The sequence below is a fragment of the Rhinolophus sinicus genome, chromosome 14 (genome assembly GCF_057876585.1).
Source record: "Rhinolophus sinicus isolate RSI-liver-muscle chromosome 14, RSI-T2T, whole genome shotgun sequence".
Lineage (NCBI taxonomy): Eukaryota > Metazoa > Chordata > Mammalia > Chiroptera > Rhinolophidae > Rhinolophus > Rhinolophus sinicus.
In genome coordinates, this window is record NC_142514.1 from 149,666,196 (window position 1) to 149,684,592 (window position 18,397).

The 18,397-nt window shown below is 44.6% G+C and overlaps 2 protein-coding genes across 18 annotated transcripts in view; one reads left to right on the plus strand and one right to left on the minus strand.

Annotated features, from left to right (window-relative positions):
- BMAL1 (basic helix-loop-helix ARNT like 1) overlaps positions 1–12,796 on the plus strand; it is a 95,224-nt gene extending 82,428 nt beyond the window's left edge. For all 11 annotated transcript variants that reach the window (XM_019729475.3, XM_019729485.3, XM_074336021.2 and 8 more), the window contains 6 exons: positions 1,156–1,306; positions 2,155–2,243; positions 3,903–4,011; positions 6,866–6,959; positions 11,278–11,380; positions 12,127–12,796. In XM_019729475.3, the coding sequence (XP_019585034.1) occupies positions 1,156–1,306; positions 2,155–2,243; positions 3,903–4,011; positions 6,866–6,959; positions 11,278–11,380; positions 12,127–12,287 (707 nt within the window). In that variant the 3' untranslated portion in view covers positions 12,288–12,796. The remainder of the gene's footprint in view (positions 1–1,155; positions 1,307–2,154; positions 2,244–3,902; positions 4,012–6,865; positions 6,960–11,277; positions 11,381–12,126) is intronic.
- Positions 12,797–13,512: 716 nt separating this feature from the next.
- Positions 13,513–18,397, minus strand: part of BTBD10 (BTB domain containing 10) — a 65,538-nt gene continuing 60,653 nt past the window's right edge. For 4 of the 7 annotated variants that reach the window (XM_074336024.2, XM_019729548.3, XM_074336025.2 and 1 more), the window contains 2 exons: positions 17,236–17,346; positions 13,513–14,640 (listed from right to left, as the gene is read on the minus strand). In XM_074336024.2, the coding sequence (XP_074192125.1) occupies positions 14,330–14,640; positions 17,236–17,346 (422 nt within the window). In that variant the 3' untranslated portion in view covers positions 13,513–14,329. Of the gene's footprint in view, positions 14,641–17,235; positions 18,085–18,397 lie in introns of those variants that run through there. The other 3 variants (XR_012497526.2, XM_074336026.2, XM_074336027.2) reach the window with 3 other exon arrangements.

Genomic DNA, 18,397 nt, shown 5'->3' on the forward strand with positions numbered 1-18,397 from the left:
CCCTTACAGACAGCCCACCCCTGACTGCCTAGCAGTTCTCTGTTCATAGGCCAGGGCAATTCTGAAAGGCATCTCTTGTTCAGTAGTTTTACTTGGACCCCGTAAAGAGTTAGTGTGGCCCAAATGGTTCCGATCCTCTTTTCCATAAAATCCTGTTCTGCCTCCTTATCTTCCTCCTAATTCATGGCCGGCCGTACGTGTGGCTTCTCAGAGAGAAAGCAGTACTGACCCCTTCCTTCATTTCATCGTCGCCCGGGCCGGTTCATTCACCTCAGACATGCACTTCCAAAGAAGACCCTTCGTGCCACCTCCCCTGCCCTGGTTCAGGCCCTTGTGCCCACCTCCTAATTGCGACAGACTCCTAACAGGCCTCCCTGCTCCCTTCTGCCCCAGTCCACCTTCTGTCTTCCATAGTTACCCGTTTGTCCCCCGATAGATCGATCCTGATGTCCTATCCCTGCTTCAAGCCCACCCTCAGACTCCAGCCCAAATGTCCTTGAACGGCCCGGCCACCTCCTCACCCCACCTCCCTACTGGCAGAGGCCCAGGGCTCCAGCCACACTGACCATCTCACTGTCCCATCCCCGCCCCAGGCCCTAGCTCTCGGCACTGCTGCGTTCCTTCCCCCCCCCCCCCCCCCCACACACACACACTCATCCCTCAGGGCTCTGATCTGCTCTGCAGAGGTGCCTCTCATTCCTTTCCTGAGGACAGTGGCATAGCCTGTCCCCTATCCCCAGAGTACACGAAGGTGCTCGGTACACGTTTGCTACATATAAGACTAGATTTGGGTAGGTGAGTGAGTTCCCTGGATTCAAGGGTCCTAAAAATGCCGCACCGCCCTAGGGTTTTGTGGTGGGGACAGGACATGGGCCTTCTCGTTTGTGGGTGTTCACTTCATAGCTGATTCCAGCTGGATGTCTGTCATGCAGTCAGGCATTTCCTGGGGCCTTCATTTCATACACTCTGAAAACCGGGCAGATTCACAAAAGGCTCTGACTCAGCCCCCTCAGAAACAGCCCATTCTCTCCAGGGCCAGCGCCCTCCGCTTATTGAAGGGTGGGGGCATCAGGGCCAGGGCACACTTACGATTCGGTGAGTTTAATACACTGCTCTGAGGAAACAATAATGTTCATGGTTTCTTTGCATTTTCAGTTTTACAGACGAGAGAAAAGATTACGACTAATTGCTATAAGTTTAAAATCAAAGATGGTTCTTTCATCACACTGCGGAGTCGATGGTTCAGTTTCATGAACCCTTGGACCAAGGAAGTAGAATACATTGTCTCCACCAACACTGTTGTTTTGTAAGTGGTTTTCCTATAATCAGAAGTCCCCTCGCTTCAAAGGAGACATGCCTTGGGTTCCTTACCTGGGAAACCGGGTGCAGGCAACAGCCAGTGTCATGTCATTTAATGCCATCGTGCTAATCTCTTGGGAAGTCTCAGGACTGGCAGAGCCAGAAGGGTCATTAACAAAGGACAAGCTGCAGGTCTCATACCACACAGGCCCCCGCTTATGGAATGGCTCTCGGAAACAGCAACATTTCCTTTCCGAAAAAGCAGTCAACCTCCGCCTTCTCAGGCCCTGCACACTGGGCGTCTACTATCCTCTGGAGGGAGGGGTTGGCAATTCATGAAAGGCTCACACTGGCCTTGGCTGAGGGTGGGTGGGTACCCGTGCCCGCCAGGCTGGTGGCCCGAGCACTGGCAGCTGGAATGCTACCTCAAAAGCTGCCACCTGCTAGGCGAGCAGAGAAGGGAAGGACCTCCTCTTTGGCCAGGCCTGCTCCCCACATCTTTCCCCAGGGTGTCCATACCCCCACCTGTGGTTAGAGCTGAGTGAGGGGTCCGGCTAGGTGCACTGCAGGCCGGCAGAAGAGGAGGCCCTGTAGCAGAGGCTGCTACAGTCACCACCTCTGCTGGACTGCGTCCCACATGAACCAGGAGGCCCAGGCAGGCAGTGAGGCCACGGGCCGGGGTGCTGTCCACCGTGGTATCAGACAGCGAGGAGACCTGTTGAACCACTCAGACAGACACTTCATTTTCTGGCCTGTCCAGGTCCAGAGTGGACACCGGACACTTCGGCCAAGGTGAAAGGTGCACGGTTCTGAGCAGGCCTGACTCACATTTCCTTATTGCTGGGATGTTTACAGAGCCAACGTCCTGGAAGGTGGGGACCCAGCCTTCCCACAGCTCACGGCGTCCCCCCACAGCATGGACAGCATGCTGCCCTCCGGAGAAGGTAACTGCACTGCTGGGCATTGGGCCAACAGACTTTCCCCCCAAGGACTCGGGGTCCCCAGCCACCATATTGTGTGGAACAAGGGAGGCCTCGAGGGAATAAGCACTAAGGACTCTGTCACGTCACTTTCGCTGTTGAGCCTGGAATACCGGGAACTCGTTTTTGCTTTTACTGGGGTTGCCTGGACCCTGGAAGCCCTTGAAATAGCAAAGTCCTTGCTCCTCTTGTGTTTTTCCTCCCTTTGTGTCGCCCAGTGGCTGTGCTGTGCTGTGCAGGGCTCTTTGATGACTGTCCCTGGTTCCTGTGGTGGGAGGAGGGTGTCTGTCAGCACTGGGTGTGGGCCATCCCCAGCGGGGCTCCCTGCCAGGGCTCGGTCTTGACCCCCGCTCTCTGCACTCGATGCCACCTCTTTCGGGATCACCTCTGCTTGCATGGCTTCAGTCCCCACCTCGCTCCACGGATGACTCCAACATCCGGTCTCCCTCCCGAGCTTCCAGATCTGTCTCTCCAACTGCCTCCTGGAAAGAAGCACCTGGAGCCCCACAGGCACCTGAAATGCAGCACATGCAAACTGGTTCTCTGCGCTCCCCTGTCTGGTTGGTTAAGCCAAGAACCTTGACTCCTCCCTCTCCCGCATTCTAGCCAAACACGAAATCCCGTCCCTCTGTCTCTTAAACCTCCCCGCTGCTGTTGCTCCTTGGCCCTCCTCATGTGTTGCCTGGATTATGGGCGATCAGTTCCTGGCCCCAGTCTCGCCCTCCCCGTTCCCACCCTCGTCCGCCCTCCACTATAGTTCACGCTCCATGCAGTGGCCCTTGTAATAACCCACATTGAAGTCAGTGCCTTTTCTGTGTAAAGGCCTTTGGGACTCTTTACCCCTGTGGATCTGTCCACATCTGTTAGTGTGGGTTCTAAGACCGTCCGCGATCAGTGGCACCGCCTCTTCTGTCTCACTTCTCAGGGCTTCGTAGTCATTCATGTCGAATGTCTTGGAGAGGTCCCCACGTTTTGTCCTGCCTCGCTGCTCTCACGTATATCGGTGGCTGTGCCTGGAATGCTTCCCCCTCCTTACCTCTCTGCCAAGCTAATTTATACTCCTCTGTCAAGACGCAGCTCAGAGTTAAACTCTTCCAGGAAGCTGCACCTGGCCCTGGATGAGTTATTGCCTCATACCGTGTTTCCCCAAAAATGAGACCTAACCAGAAAATAAGCCCTAGCATGATTTTTCAGGATGACATCCCGTGAACATAAGCCCTAATGAGTCTTGGAGCAAACCTTAATATATAAAACCTTAATATATTTTCTGGGAAACACGGTACTTCCCTGTCAAGCTTATCCCACTTTGCTCCAGCCATTGTCCATCTTGTCTGTCTGTCTCCCCGTTACACTGGGAGCTCCCTGAGGCTGGGGATGCTGACTATCTCTGCATGGCACAGTGGTACTCAGTCACTGTATGAACTAGATGCTTCCTGCCAACGCTTTAGCCTCTGAACCTGGAAGGAAATCGGAGCCTTTTCCTGCCAAGCTGTGGCTCTAATGTCCCTCAAGGCAAAACCCTACGGTTGAACTTCAAGTGGATTATGGGATGAACTGGTTTTAACACGTAATAGCATTTCTTCCTCAGTTTCCCCTCTTCTCACTCAGGTTCCTTTGTTGTAGGTGGTCCAAAGAGGACCCACCCCACTGTTCCAGGGATTCCAGGGGGAACCAGGGCTGGAGCAGGAAAAATAGGTCGAATGATTGCTGAGGAAATCATGGAAATCCACAGGCAAGTAACGTCTCTAGTTGTTCCCTTAAACCAGTGGTTCTCAACCCAGGGCACCCCCCTTCCCCACCCCTCTCCCTCTTCCCCACCCCCTCCCCCGCCCCGCCAACACCGGATGTTTTGTGTTTAGTTAGTTGTCACAACTGGATGGGCAGTTGCTGTTAAACATCCCTGGATGGAGACCAGGGATGCTGCTTGCTAAGCATCCTCCAGTACACAGGCCAGCCTCCCCCCGGCCCCACCCCAACAAAAAAATTTCCAGTCCAAAATGTCAGTAGTACCGAGATTGAGCAATCCTGCCTTAAATAGAGGTTAAACCCGAACAGTCCAGAGCTAAACAGAACTTCTTAGGAGGCTCAACTTTCTTATGACTTTGTATATGACTCGAGGAGCTTCTGGGGCAGGACGCGTGAACACCGACATTCCAAGGCTGCAGGAGTAGAGCTGTGGAATGCCAGCGAGCTGGGCCTTAACAACGCGTTAGCGTCTCTTAATCAGAAAGCTGCCTAGGGTTGTAATAGAAACCAAGCACATCAGTAGTAGTAGTAGCTCCCTTTGGCGGGGCTTCTTTTCCATATGAAACAGAAGAGGGGGGGTGGCCAGTTAGCTCAGTTGATTAGAGCGCGGTGCTGATAACACCAAGGTTGCAGGTTCAATCCCCGCATGGGCCACTGAGCTGAGCCCTCCTTAAAAAAAGAGAGAAGGGGAAGCAGTTTACCTGGGTTCGAGTCCTGTCCTCTATTTGGCTGTACTTAGGCGATTCACTGAACTTCCTGGTCTCTGTTGACTTAAGCCATAAAAGGGAGGCAATCTCTCTCCCCCCCCCCGGGCTGCTTTAGGATTGGGAGAGAACTCAGGAAGGTTCATACAGTGAGTGCTCAAAAATGGTTAATCAAATCTAAGTCTGTAAGAGCAGTCATTGAGAGGGAAGTAGTTCTTAGAAGCCCATTTGAATCTGGGAAGGGGAGAGGGCAGCAGCCAGGTCCTTGGAGTGCAGACTTAATGGAACGTAACTGTGGGAAAAGGGAACAGTGACTGCTGTTCTTCGCTGCCACTGGATTCTCTCAGGACAAGTGGAGGCTGGCCATGTTTTCTCGTTGGCTGTACAGGGGCTCTCATCCCAGTGGGTAGAGGTTCTGTTCCCGCTGTTGAGGAATGATGGACGTGGCTGTTTGAGTCTACTTTAGAAAGGAGATGGGGGGGTGGTATGCAGTGGTAATCAGGTCCTTATCAGCCACGACACTCCCTGTGCTTGGCATGACACCAGCCAAGAACCGTATAATAGTCCTTGACTTCAAGGATCTTACAATCGTTGAGAAGTCTATTTTATAACAGAAAAAAGGGTGAGTGCATGAGCTGAAGCAAGCAAGGGGGGAAGGCTTTCAACTTGGTCCAAGCTTGGGTTTGTGATGGTGTTTGTTATAGAAAATAGTGGGCATGTGAGTGGCATATGCAGCGTGGTCAAGAGGCAGGCCACCGAACTGGGAAGAAAGCCTCTTCGTAGGAAGGAGCCACAGAGCTGTGATGGGAGAGTGCTAAGCCTACTCAGAAATGATGCTGTAAAGTTTAGACTGGAAGAAAACTGTAAGATCCCATTCATTGTAGGATGCTGCACAGGTGTCCAAATGTGTTCATAAGCATTATAGGAGCTGAAGGAGGAAGAGATGAAAGGGAGCATGCTTAGTAACCCAGGAACAAGGCCTGTCCTACAGTGCTTTTAGCCAAAAGAGAAATCAGTAATTTAAGGACTTGAAGATAAAACAAGAAACGATGAAAAGGCAAGTCCAAGATGGGGAACCTGGGAAAATAGTGGTTTCGTAGACATAAGGAAAGGTGGGAGATATTCAGCAATTCGCAGCCATCTGTGTGCGCTAAGAGTGCACAGTATGTCACTGTATCCTGCCGTTGAGGAGCTTATGATCCAGGAGGGAGAAGGTTGGTTCACTCACACATCTACAGAACTAGGCAGTACAGGCCAAAAGCCAAGAGACTGCTGGGCCATGGAGGGGGCCCCAGGGGACCCAAAAGCTGCATCCATCCACGTAGGAGCTAAGAGCTGGCAGCCACACAGCTGCCATGTACTCTACCTGAACTTGAGCTTCAGTGCCCGGCCATGGCTTCCTTTCCTGAAGTCCTTAGCCCGACAAGTTCATGTGGATGTACAGCTCTAAGTCTGCCCTTCTGTACGCCTGCTACGCTGAGAACTATGCCAGCTGAGAAGGGCCCGGATCCGTTTTTCATCACCTGGTGCCTGACAAGACGACGACTAGACGATTGATGCCACTACCTACTATTGCACAGCTCCTTTCCAGGTGTGGCTGAGCCTTCACTTCCTAAGAGCATTGACTAGCTAAACAGTGTCTGTAGAGAAGAGGATAAACTATTTGCTGTGGATTCTAGCTCAAGGTATCAAAGATAGAGACTAAACTTCTAAAGTCCTCTCCAACCATGAGATCTGGATTCTGTCAGGAAATGAAACTGGCCACTTGCTTGAAATTCGAACCTGAAATCCAAACCCTAATCCAAGGGCTTTGTCAGTGAGATGCTTGACTGCAGGGTCTGCGTTCCATATCAGGGGCCTATGGGATACATCCAGTTCACTGCCTGTTTTTGTAAATAAAGTTTTATTGGAACACAGTCACACCCATCATTTATGTATTGTCTATGGCTGCTTTCAAGCTACAATGGCAGAGTCAAGTAATTGTGACGCAGTAGCTACTATCTGGCTCCTTACAGAAAAAGTTTGTCAGTCTCTAGTCTAGATCTTCATCCTTCTTCTCACCCCCATCCCTCAACAAAACACACATACTCCACTGAAAAAACGGCAAGGCAATGTAACCCCTCTTTTCTCTGACAGGATAAGAGGGTCATCACCTTCCAGCTGTGGCTCCAGCCCACTGAACATCACAAGTACACCTCCCCCTGATGCCTGTTCTCCAGGAGGCAAGAAGGTAAGGTATCTGATGACTCTTAGACTGAGGCCTGTCTTAATCTGGGGAGCATCTTGCCCAAGTTCTGAAATATTGGGGTGAGAGTATATAATTACAATTGTGGTTGCTGAAACAAATGGATGCTTTTTTCCTCCTTGAAGGAAATGCATCTGTGTGAGGCTAGGTACAGAGCGTCGTGACAGAACTAAGGTGGCTTGCAGACATCCTTAGAGGATTCTTTCTGCGTGAGTGGGGGAAGGTAGGAAGAGATTAAGGAATGGGGAGCTATCGGTCCATTGCATCCAGGGAACAATTCACGAGCTCCTGTGGGGAAGGATTAGTGAGTACCACACATAGGAAACTATCTAGTTCTCTGCCAGTTTGCAAGGGAGAAAATACCATTAGTGTCTAGTGCAGACGTGGAAACAGCAGTGCTTGGGAAGGCAAGCCACGCTTTTGCAGTTACAGCGTACTTGGGGATATGCCACCTGGGTTTCCTGTGGCGTGACAGCATGGGTTCACGCGGTTTATCAATCGTCAGCGCTAATGAAGAGCCAGACTGCACTATAAATAGGCTTGGAAACCACTCATCTCTTTCATTTTTGCCGGAGAACTTGCAAGCCTAGGTCCGTGTTAATTGTAACTCATAAACCTATTTATAGTGCTTGATGATGAGAACAGGTTAGGATGCCCCAAGGGTGAGCATCTTTACACATACAGCCTTCCTTCCCCTATGTTCCAAAACATACAGAGAAAGATCAGTGATTTACGTAGCTGGGACTCCTAGGGCACAGACTGTTACCAAAAGCAGGACAAAGGTTTTCAAAGCTGGGCTGTTCAGAAGCTCAGGTTACCAGAGCCTCTGTGGTGCCGCCAGGTGGGATGGGGGCAGGGCCAGCTGGTGAGAAGCGTAAGGTCAGGACTCCTTCTTCTACCAGGTCAGCTTTACTTCTATTTTATGTATGAACTTCTGTAAAAGTTTCTGTTTGAAGTAAGGTTTTGCTCCTCCCACAAAAGGTTTCAAAGTCAATAAATGAATAGGGAAGAGCATGGTCAAAATAAGATAGACTTGGGTTTGAAGCCTGGCTTTGCCATATGCTACCTCTGATCCTGTACAATTTCTAAGCCCTAGTTTCCTTTATAATGGAGTTAACACAGATTGGGGGAGCCAGCATCTCTGCATATGAACTCCCGTTATGAGATAATATGTGAACGTGCCTGGCCTTTGTTAATGACTCAGATAATAGCATCGATAGATGGTCTGGGCTGTGTACACCCCTCTACTGCCTGCCTGCAGCCTGTGCTCTTAGCTCTGTTCTTATACCCCCCAGGTCCTTCCTTCATATTGGATCCACTATCTCCTTAGGGTGGTCTCCACTTCTCTACTTCTCAATTCAACTTTTAGGCACTTGATTTCCTGGTATTACCAAGAATCCTACTGTTCTGTTTGGTAAGGTTATACACTCGAGTATAATGCTTAACTATTACTCAGGGAACTTTCCTATACATTGTCTCATCCTCACAACTTTATAGGTGACAAAATCCAGGCTCCCAAGTGTTAAATGATTAGCCCAGCATGTTACTAAGTGTGGTTCCAAACTAAGCAGGTCTCCTGACTTCTGATTCTTTTCACACCAAACAACTGCCAGAGATGTAAGAGTGTCCTCTGCATCACAAAGCTCCAAGTATTTTTAAAGCATTTATGAAAAAATTTTCCTTTTCTTTGGGCTTATAACAGAGGGTCTGGGAGAAGAAATTCTGAATGCATTCTCGAGTCCTTAGCAGCAGGACTTATAAGACCAGCCTAAACAAGATGGAGTTAAAAATGACACCAGCATTAAACAGTACACCAAAGCCACAATGCTTCTTCCAGCCCTTCCCAGTCACTTTCAAATTTGGCAGGTTCCAAAATGAGCTGTTTAGTCTACCAGTTGTTTTAGTCAGGGTTAACTAAAAGGGGGAGGCTAAGTGAGCCTTGTAGGTGGCGGGCAAGTCTGGGCATCCAGAGGCACTGAGGAAGGTTCAAATAAAGCAGCAGTTCCCTAAGTGCCATCTGTGGTCTTTTTTAGGGGGAAGGGAAACCAAGATCCTTTCAGGGCTCTGCGAAGTCCAAACTATTTTCATAATGATGCTAGAACATTATTTTTCTCATTGTGTTGATATGTGAACCAATACTACAAAAGCAATGTTGGGGTAAAACTGCTGATGTTTTTGCAAAAATCAGGTCAGTGGCACCAAACTATACTAGTAGTCGTATTTTTCACCGCCATAAACTCACAATAGAAATTTTAAAGACCCTTTCATTTAAGAATGTCCTTAATGAAGCAGTAAAAACAAAACAAAACTGCTTTTATATTAAAAAAATCCTTGAGTAAATCTTTCTAATATTGTTACAAAATGGGAAGTATGCATAAAGCGCTGGTGCTGAGTATTGAAGTCTGGTTACCTGAGGGAAAAGCACTTGTGTGACTGTTTATGAGCTCAACGAACTGCTTTTTTCAGAGGACACCATTTTTACTACCGTGTGTCCCCGAAAATAAGACCTAGCCAGACCATCAGCTCTAATGCATCTTTTGGAGCAAACATCAATACAAGACCGGGTATAATGTAATGTAATGTAATATAATATAATACTGGGTCTTATATAAGACCAGGTATAATATAATATAATACAATACAATACAATATAATAGTGGGTCTTATATTAATTTTTGCTCCAAAAGACGCATTAGAGCTGATGGTCCGGCTAGGTCTTATTTTCAGGGAAACAAGGTATTGCAAACTATGTTATTCAGGCTTGGGTATTTAGCATACATTTTTGAAAATGAATGAAATGAATCTGTAACTTCACGGAAAACAACTGACAGTATTTGTTGCCAATGATGAAATTTTAGCTTTCAAGCAAAATTTAGAATTTTTGCAAAACTTGTATCTGTTCCTTTGATCTTGACAGCTTTCTGAAACTTAAAAGATACTTCTGATGATATGGGTACTATTAACAGTGGTGATGTTTTGATGCTGTATAATGAAATATGTCAGCATTTGGAAGATCTGAATAACTCAGTGAACCAATATTTTCCAAATGACCGATGTAAGATGTTTTAAAATCATACAAAGGTAAAAAAGATCCATGCTAAGTGCCAAGATATAACAATGAATTTTAACGTAACAGTACAAAAATTTCATTGATAATGGTTTCAGATTCCACACTGCAGCTAACCTTTTGAGAAATTTTCACTTGTTGAGTTTTGGTGTAATATCAAAGAAAAATACCCCAATTATTTGAAAAAGCAATTAAAATATACGTCCTTTTTCCGACTACATATCTATGGGAGACCAAATTCCTTCATCTACTACAATCAAACATAGCTATGCAGACTAAATGGAAAAGAAAATATGAGAATCCAGTTAAACTCTAAGCCAGACATTTGATTTTTTTTTAATGTAAAATGACACCTCTAAATTTTTCGTTGTTTAGGAAAAGTTATTTTTCATTAGAATGCTATTTGTGTTAATAGGTTTATATTTTTAAAATGTGTTGGTTTTAACTTCAAATATAGTAAATATTGGTAAGTATAGCCTACAGAAACAAGTTCTTCGGAGTCCTCAATCTCGAACTGCAGAGATAAACTTGTAATGCCACCTACTGGCCAGGCCTGAAATTACTGCTTCTCCCAAAATCCAAGCGGCTACCACACTTGTTTCCTCACCTACATCCAAATGCTTCTCAAAGCCTTTTCTATAATGTGACTCACCCAGGGGAAGGAGGCTGGGAGCAGACAGAAGGAGAGTTCTGCTACTGAGGAGTGATAATAATGCTTCCCAGTGGCCTAGCTTAAGAACTGAAACCACTGGCTACTGAAGTCGGCACCTGTAGTGTAACGGGTGAGAGATTTACTTCTAGCGTTTTGTTGCTCATTTGTGACTCCTCAGAGCTGTCGCTCTTTAGTTTGTTAACAAGCCCTTATTTCTTCTTCAGCAATATGTGTGTCTCTAAGTTTTACTCCCTCACAGGGGACCTGCCTGGCCGGGCTCATGGAGGTTTCGTCCTTGGGCTGTGAGCATGGTCCAAGGTAAATGAAGGCTCTGGGGATGTTACTCAGCCTTTCAATTGCCTGTGTCGGCCGAACCTAATGAAGAGAATCGTTTTGGGGAGAGTTTTTTCCCTTTACTGTAACCATTCTTAACAGTTCTTGTTTGAAATCACCTAACAGGAGACTGAAGCCATTTGAAGCTTCCCCCCCCTTTCTCCTTTCAACGTGCTTCATTTTCTTGGTGACACTGCATATGAGACTTATTGAAAATTTTGGTAATGTGCCAACTTCACTTTTGTTTGTAGATTTTAAATGGAGGGACTCCAGACATTCCTTCCAGTGGCCTACTACCAGGGCAGGCTCAGGAGAACCCAGGTTATCCGTATTCTGACAGTTCTTCTATTCTCGGTAAGTGGCACTCTCACTCATTTCCGTTGCAGGGAGCTTGCAAACATCTGGCACAAAGTTAGTTTTAATAACATGAATATACCAAATAAGCTAGTTCTAGATAAATTTGGTAAGAACAAAGTAAAGGTTTAAAATTTGTCTTACCAAAAGATTTAAAAGTTGGGTTTCATCACTAAGTTCTGGTGAAGGTCCAAGTTTATGTGTGGAACTCGGGGAGACTGCGGCAGCCTGGACAGTAGGCTTTCCCCCACCACCTGGGACATAATCTCTTCAAAGGCAAAGCAGATCAGAGGAAAAGGTTCAGAGATCAAGTCCAGAAGGGTGATCAATAAGCATTTCAGAGGGTATTCAAAGTTACTGAGTGATGAAGAGTTTGCTTCTCTCGTCCCTCCCATCTTTTTGTTATCTTTCTAGGTCTTTTTTCCCTAATCTCTGCCTTCCTATTTGTCTTTCCTTCTGTAACGCCGTCCTTGTAATTGGTTATATAATATCAGAATATTAAAATGAGATAAACTCAAATGGTTTTTCTCTTTAATGAACTTAAAGCACTCTGTTCTTCAAAAGTGGTTCCTTCCCTCTGAAAAATTCCAAAGTTAAAAACAATCTGGCAGCGCAGCCCCAAAGGTAGCCTTCTCCCTCGGCTGTCCGGTACAACTTCAACTTAGGAAAAGTGTGCGTAGGAACGGCTTACGAAAGGCACACACACTGCGCTGTTAGTGCCAACCAGGCTTCCTCTCCTCCCACAGGCGATAACCCTCACATAGGCATCGACATGATAGACAACGACCAAGGCTCCAGCAGCCCCAGCAACGACGAAGCAGCAATGGCCGTCATAATGAGCCTCTTGGAAGCGGACGCTGGGCTGGGTGGCCCTGTGGACTTCAGCGACTTGCCGTGGCCGCTGTAAACACTACATGTTGCTTTGGCAACACTACAGTATCAAAGTGCATTACTGGTGGAGTTTTACAGTCTGTGAAGCTTACTGGGTAAGGAGAGAACAGCTTTTATGTGCTGTCTTCATAAAAGCCATCTCAGAGCCATTGATACAAGTCAATCTTACTATGTGTAACTTCAGACAAAGTGGAACTAAGCCTGCTCCAGTGTTTCCTCATCATTGATTATTGGGCTAGCTGTGAATAGCTTGCATTACTTGTATATTTTGGATTCTGTTTGTGTTGAATTTTTTAATCATTGTGCACAGAAGCATCATTGGTAGCTTTTATATGCAAATGGTCATTTCAGATGTATGGTGTTTTTACACTACAAAGAAGTCCCCCATGTGGATATTTCTTATACTAATTGTATCATAAAGCTGTTTATTCTTCCTTGTAAGAATCCTTTACTATAAATATGGGTTAAAGTATAATGTATTAGACAGTTAAATATTTTTAATAAATGTTTCCCTTGTTCTATAAATATTGTTCACATTTCAAATAATTAGAAAACAAATCTGCTCCAGGGCTGGATCACCAATTTCCTACAGCGAGTCTCAAGGACGACCCATGCCAGTAACATTCATGCCCTTCTGGCCTTCCTAACAAGTCTGGGACTGACATAGTTTCCCTGTGTTAAAAGCTTGGCTGTATTGTTAAAATAGTTAATCTCCAAATTGTTGCAATTTAAATTTCTGAGAACAAAGATGTTACTGTTTAAAGACAAAATTCAAACCTCTGAAATTACAAATGCAAGATTAGATGTAACAAATTGGCTTCTCTACTACTCCTCAACTGTATGGCTTCTAACATTATGTGACCCAGACCTAAATACTTTGATTCCTTCTTGAACTGGGCCACAGAATATTAAAAAATAGTGTTTGTATGAATAATACGCTAAGCAGAGCAGCAGAGTATAACGGAAAAAGCCCCGAACCAGTATCAGAAATTGGCTCTGAAAATGAAGGTTACGGTATGACCTAGCAAAGATTTTTCACCCTTTACATCAGGTAGAACTAGAAAATATTCTCTTTTCAGATCTAACATTGTTTGGATTTATAGTATTTTATAATTAGTAAGGAATCTAAGTGCCTCACCACACATACATGAAATTGGAGTTCCTTGAGCTACTGTTTTCTAGTTACAAGACAGGAATTCTGCTAATTATGAGACTAAAAATGGTCAAGGTTATAAAGTTGATCAGAAACATTAAAACAATGGAATTTTATTTTGATGAAAAATTCGAGTTTACAATCATTTAGTAAATGAAGAGCAAACACTTCATTTTCCTATTCCATAACTCTTAAGAAAAACAATCATTAGTAAATAAATATCTGTGAACAGATTAAGGGTAAGGCAGACTGGATAATAAACCACCCCTGCTGTTCACACTCCCTGCATGTGACTCACTCTGACAGGGTGAAAACAGCACTGGAGATAAACTGAAAAGATAAGATATGGGCACTGAATCTCATTCTAGTCATTCAAATAAGCCCAATGATAAATACTTATTTTTTGCTCATCATGGGCAGTAAACTATACACTTTCACTGAAGGAATACTTTGATAGAAGCACTTAAAAGTTAATATTGTGCATCACAACTATAAAAATGGCTTGAACAGTTCCATTTAACCACCATTTATAAAGTGCAACTATATAATATTCTGCATTTTATCTGGGGTGTGACGAATATCAATCTAGACTGAAAGGACACCAGCTGCCAATTTCCACTTCTGAAAAGACTTAGGTGTGTGAAAAAGGACTGTTCCCCCCATACAAAGAACCAATTTTACAAACTTACTGGTAAACAAATACATTTATATAACGGGAACCTCCGGATGCTGGAGTTGTACTCATTTAAAAAACCATTCCGCTACCTTTGGTCTTTAAAAAAGCCCACACTGCTGCATCCTAGACACGTGCACGTCATGATGAAGAGCCGCCTTGCAGTGCAGGATGAGGACGATGGCGACGGCAGCGTGAAGAGTAGCATGCTATGGTTTCAGGGACATGAGCATCACAGCACGGGGTTCTGTGCGTCAGCTTCGAGGTCATTGTTGCCTGAAGGGGGCTGGATTGGGAGAATATCCAGCTCATCCACCTGCGGAGTTGGGTGCATGACGACCAGCTGGTCCTGGGGAATGTCTGCTGCAGCTGCTGCAAGGTTGGTGATAGATTTACTCTTTACACACTGAAAGTCTACGTGCCGACTCTTTCCCTCTTCCTTCTCCCAGGACATTCGAATAAAGGGTCTTTGGACATAGTTGTAAATCACTTCTGGGCGACCCCCAGGCCTTTTCTTTACTTTTTCTTTATAGGTAGGATAACCTGGAGGAGAGGAAGGTTTTAAAAACTGAGGACGCGCGCACACACAGGCACACACACACGCCCCGCTCCCCTATTTCTCACCCAATTTAGCCCAAAGAGGGCTTTTCTGCTGTAGCTCCTGAACAAACAAATTAAAAACAAAGAAAACCAATTTCCCATCCCCTTGGTCATCAGTACAACAGCCAGAAACTGAAATCCTACTGATGTAATTCACCACCATCCTCTCACCGTGGTCCGTCCACCACCATCCTCTCAGCTACACAATACACCAACCACCAGAAAAGCGTTCTTTAAGAGCATGGAGGGGGTGGGTCCCAAATAAAATGGTATCTCGTGCATCTTGGGCTCTGTGTATCCTTAATATCCCTGAATCCTTCTCTTCACAGGATTATCTGGCCTCAAGGCCTAAAATTTACTGCCACATTCACCTTCTACGTTCCTTAAACCTAAATCTCATCTTTACATTGCTCTGGGTTTGCTTTCCTTTTCGGGGTCAATGACAAAGCGCCATAGAGCTCCCCAACTTCACTGGTTCTAGGTATTTCTGTACCCAGATCAGCAAAGCCAGGATTTTAACCCCACATATCATTTTAAAGTTCCTGCTCCCAACAACGAAGCAGTTCATTTAGATTGGCAATTCCAAAGCAGCTTTCCCTCATTAATTGTATCTTCCTCCTCTTGTATTAGAAGCACTGAAAAGTAACAACTAGTAAGGACAATCCTAGTTTGGGAAACGTTTTAGTCATTTACCAGGGAAGGCAATTTCTCCAAAGACGTACTCTCCTTAGAAGTTATTTGAGTCCTTTCCCTCCTTCCTACTAGCAAGAGTTGCTTGTACAGACCAGGGCAAACATTTTCTGTGCAAGGCCAGAGAGTAAATATTTCAGGCTTGTGGGCCTGAAATTTCTACTGCAACTATTCAACTAGGCCACTGTAAAATACAATCAGCCACAGACAATACATAAATGAGCATGTCTATGTTTCAATAAAACTTTATTTATAAAAAAACAGGTAATGGACTGGATTTGGCCCATGGGCCATAGTTAGACCAGAGTGAGAATCAGAAGAAAATAGAAAGGTCTCATCACATAGTAGGGACTCAGGGATTCCTGCATAAGGGGATGTATGTAGGCATCATTGTAATTAGTATATTAGGCCACGTGTGGAGTGTGTGTGTGGCTGAGGTGAGGAGGGTACAGTGGCAGGCAGAGCTGAAAACCTTTGCAAGCCCTTCTGCAGAACGTTTCCTGCATTCCAGTCAACTACTACCTGCAGGGCAGTGCTAGAGATCAGAAAGATCCCATCCTTTCCCCTTGTCCTGGATTCCTCTTGAACTATCAGAAAATCTTTAAAAGTTCCATCTCATCGTATTCCAATCTGTCCTCCATACAGAATCAGCACTTGCTTAAAAACTACAAATAATTTCCTCAGGATTAAAGGGGAAGGTGCATACTCCATGCCACAGTATATAAGGCTTTTCTATAACCTAGTTGCAACCTGTTTGTCATCAGGCTTCAGCTCAGATGTCTCCTCCTGACAGACCCGTCCCTGTCCTCCCGATCTCAAGTTGCTTTCCCTCGAGCTCTGAGACCAAGCAGCTAAACCCCACTGCTTGTAAAATGACAGAAGACACAGAAGTGAAACTAATGTGTCAGCAATTCCACTACTTTTCTAAGTCCAAAGTCTCTTCCTCTTCCTGCGAAGACCCTGTTTCTGGTCATTCTTCCCCATATGTCTCAGCAGACCATTATAGTTAAGTCCTCACTTAACACTCAATAGGTTCTGTAACTTGAAGCAAACAACATAATGAAACCAATTTCATCACAGGCTAATTGATATAAACAAGAGCTGAGTTCCTGTGGCATCCCGTCAGCGTTGTAATGAAATTAGGAAGCCTGCTGCACTGTCATCTCCCAACAGCTCGACTGGGCCAATGATCAACACCATTATCTTCATTTTTACCATCACAACCATACTGAGAAATGACGACATGCCAGGCCCTGTTTTAAGTGTTTTTCATGTATCCACTCATTCTATCCTCACAATAGCCCTATAAAGTATTCATTAGTACCCCATTTTAGATGAGGAAATTGAGGCACAGAGAGTTAAGTGCCTTGGCCAAGGTCATACAGCTATTAAGTCATAACATTTGAGCACAAACAATCTGGCTCCAGAACTTTTATTCTTGACACTATGCCATGTTACGCCAAGAAAAATATTTTTAGTAAGGGCACTTTAAAATAAAAGAAGCATCTGACATGGCATTTGGAAAAATTCATTTAAAGCATAAAGTAAAAAGCAATCTAAAAATGTATGGGCTTAGTCAAAAAATGCATCAGGGAAAGCTACAGAAGATAAATTCATCTCTCTCATATTGCTAGGGAATCTTATGGAATAAAAATTTCCAATGGTCTTCTATTTATCTTCTCAAATAACGGAAGCTGATTGTTATTTATAGGTGTACTGCATGATCATTCAATAACAATTTGTCTGAGATTTTCTCAAAGTATTCAAACTATATTCTAAATGAGATCCAATTTTTTAACCTTGTTTTTTCCAAAAGAAAATTAACAGAAAATAATGAAAATGTCTTACCTTCTATTCCCAGTCTAATCTTCTTAAGACCCCTCTCCTTCAAAACTGATTTGGCCACATCTCTGTTTTCAATGTACTTGAAAAATCTATATAATTTTGTGCTATAAATAACTGGAAATAAAAAGACAAAAACGCTTTATTAAAATCAAAGTATCTGGACATGAAAAGTTTATCTTGATCATCAAAGGGGCCTGACAACCCTAAAAGCCCAAATAGTGGATGCAGTGATGCCAAAGGATGACTAGCCAACATGACAGGACAATTCAGTACAGTTAATGTATAAGCAAATGTCTACTTAAGTTGAAACAAGAAAAGCTTTCATAACCAATCAGGTAACCCAATCCATAGGAAGAATCTCCTTCTGAAAGATATATCATATACAAACTTTTTGGAATAGGATCTGCCCCAATTTCTTCAATAAGGGAACCAAAGGAAGATATTAGGATCACATCATTATCAAGCAGGCAAAGTAAAGGACTTTGCTGTGATGCCTACAAGGCCTTGTCTGGAGAGGGAAAAAATGCCTTGTCAGAGAGTACAAGATGGATACATCTTACATTTCATGGATTGAGCAACTATTAATAACTCCCCAAAAAGGCAAAGACCCTCCCCACAAACTGTTTTCCATTCAGGCGAACAGCCCCATTTAATACTGATGTTAAAAATGGCAGATTCGAGCATGTTCTGCCCAGGTTAGTCTGTTTAGAGCAAACTGGCTTTGCAAAGGACAGACATTCCACTGACAACATGTTGAGTCTTCGAAATGTGCTGGGAACTTCAGGGAGTTAGACTGATGGACCTTCCTCGCCTTCTCTCTTTCAGGTGGAGTTATCTCCCTTAAAAGGTGAACTGCAAAGGTTTTTTCAAAAAAAGAAAAACACACTCACAAACCAAACATGCTGGTTTAAGAGCCAATAAAAGGAAAATACGTATACAGATGCTACTCATGGGGTAAATCTGTGATCATTAACTACGTCTTTAAGATTACTGATATTTTAAAATAAATTCTTTTTTGACATCTCAGAATGGATGGTGTCATAATGTCACATTTAGGAAAATCAGGCTGAAGAGGCTATCTCTGTCTCCTTAAATGCATCTTCTTTAGGTTGGAACATCTTGACACAGAATGAAACATTTAGACAAATTAAGTAAAAATGTTTTC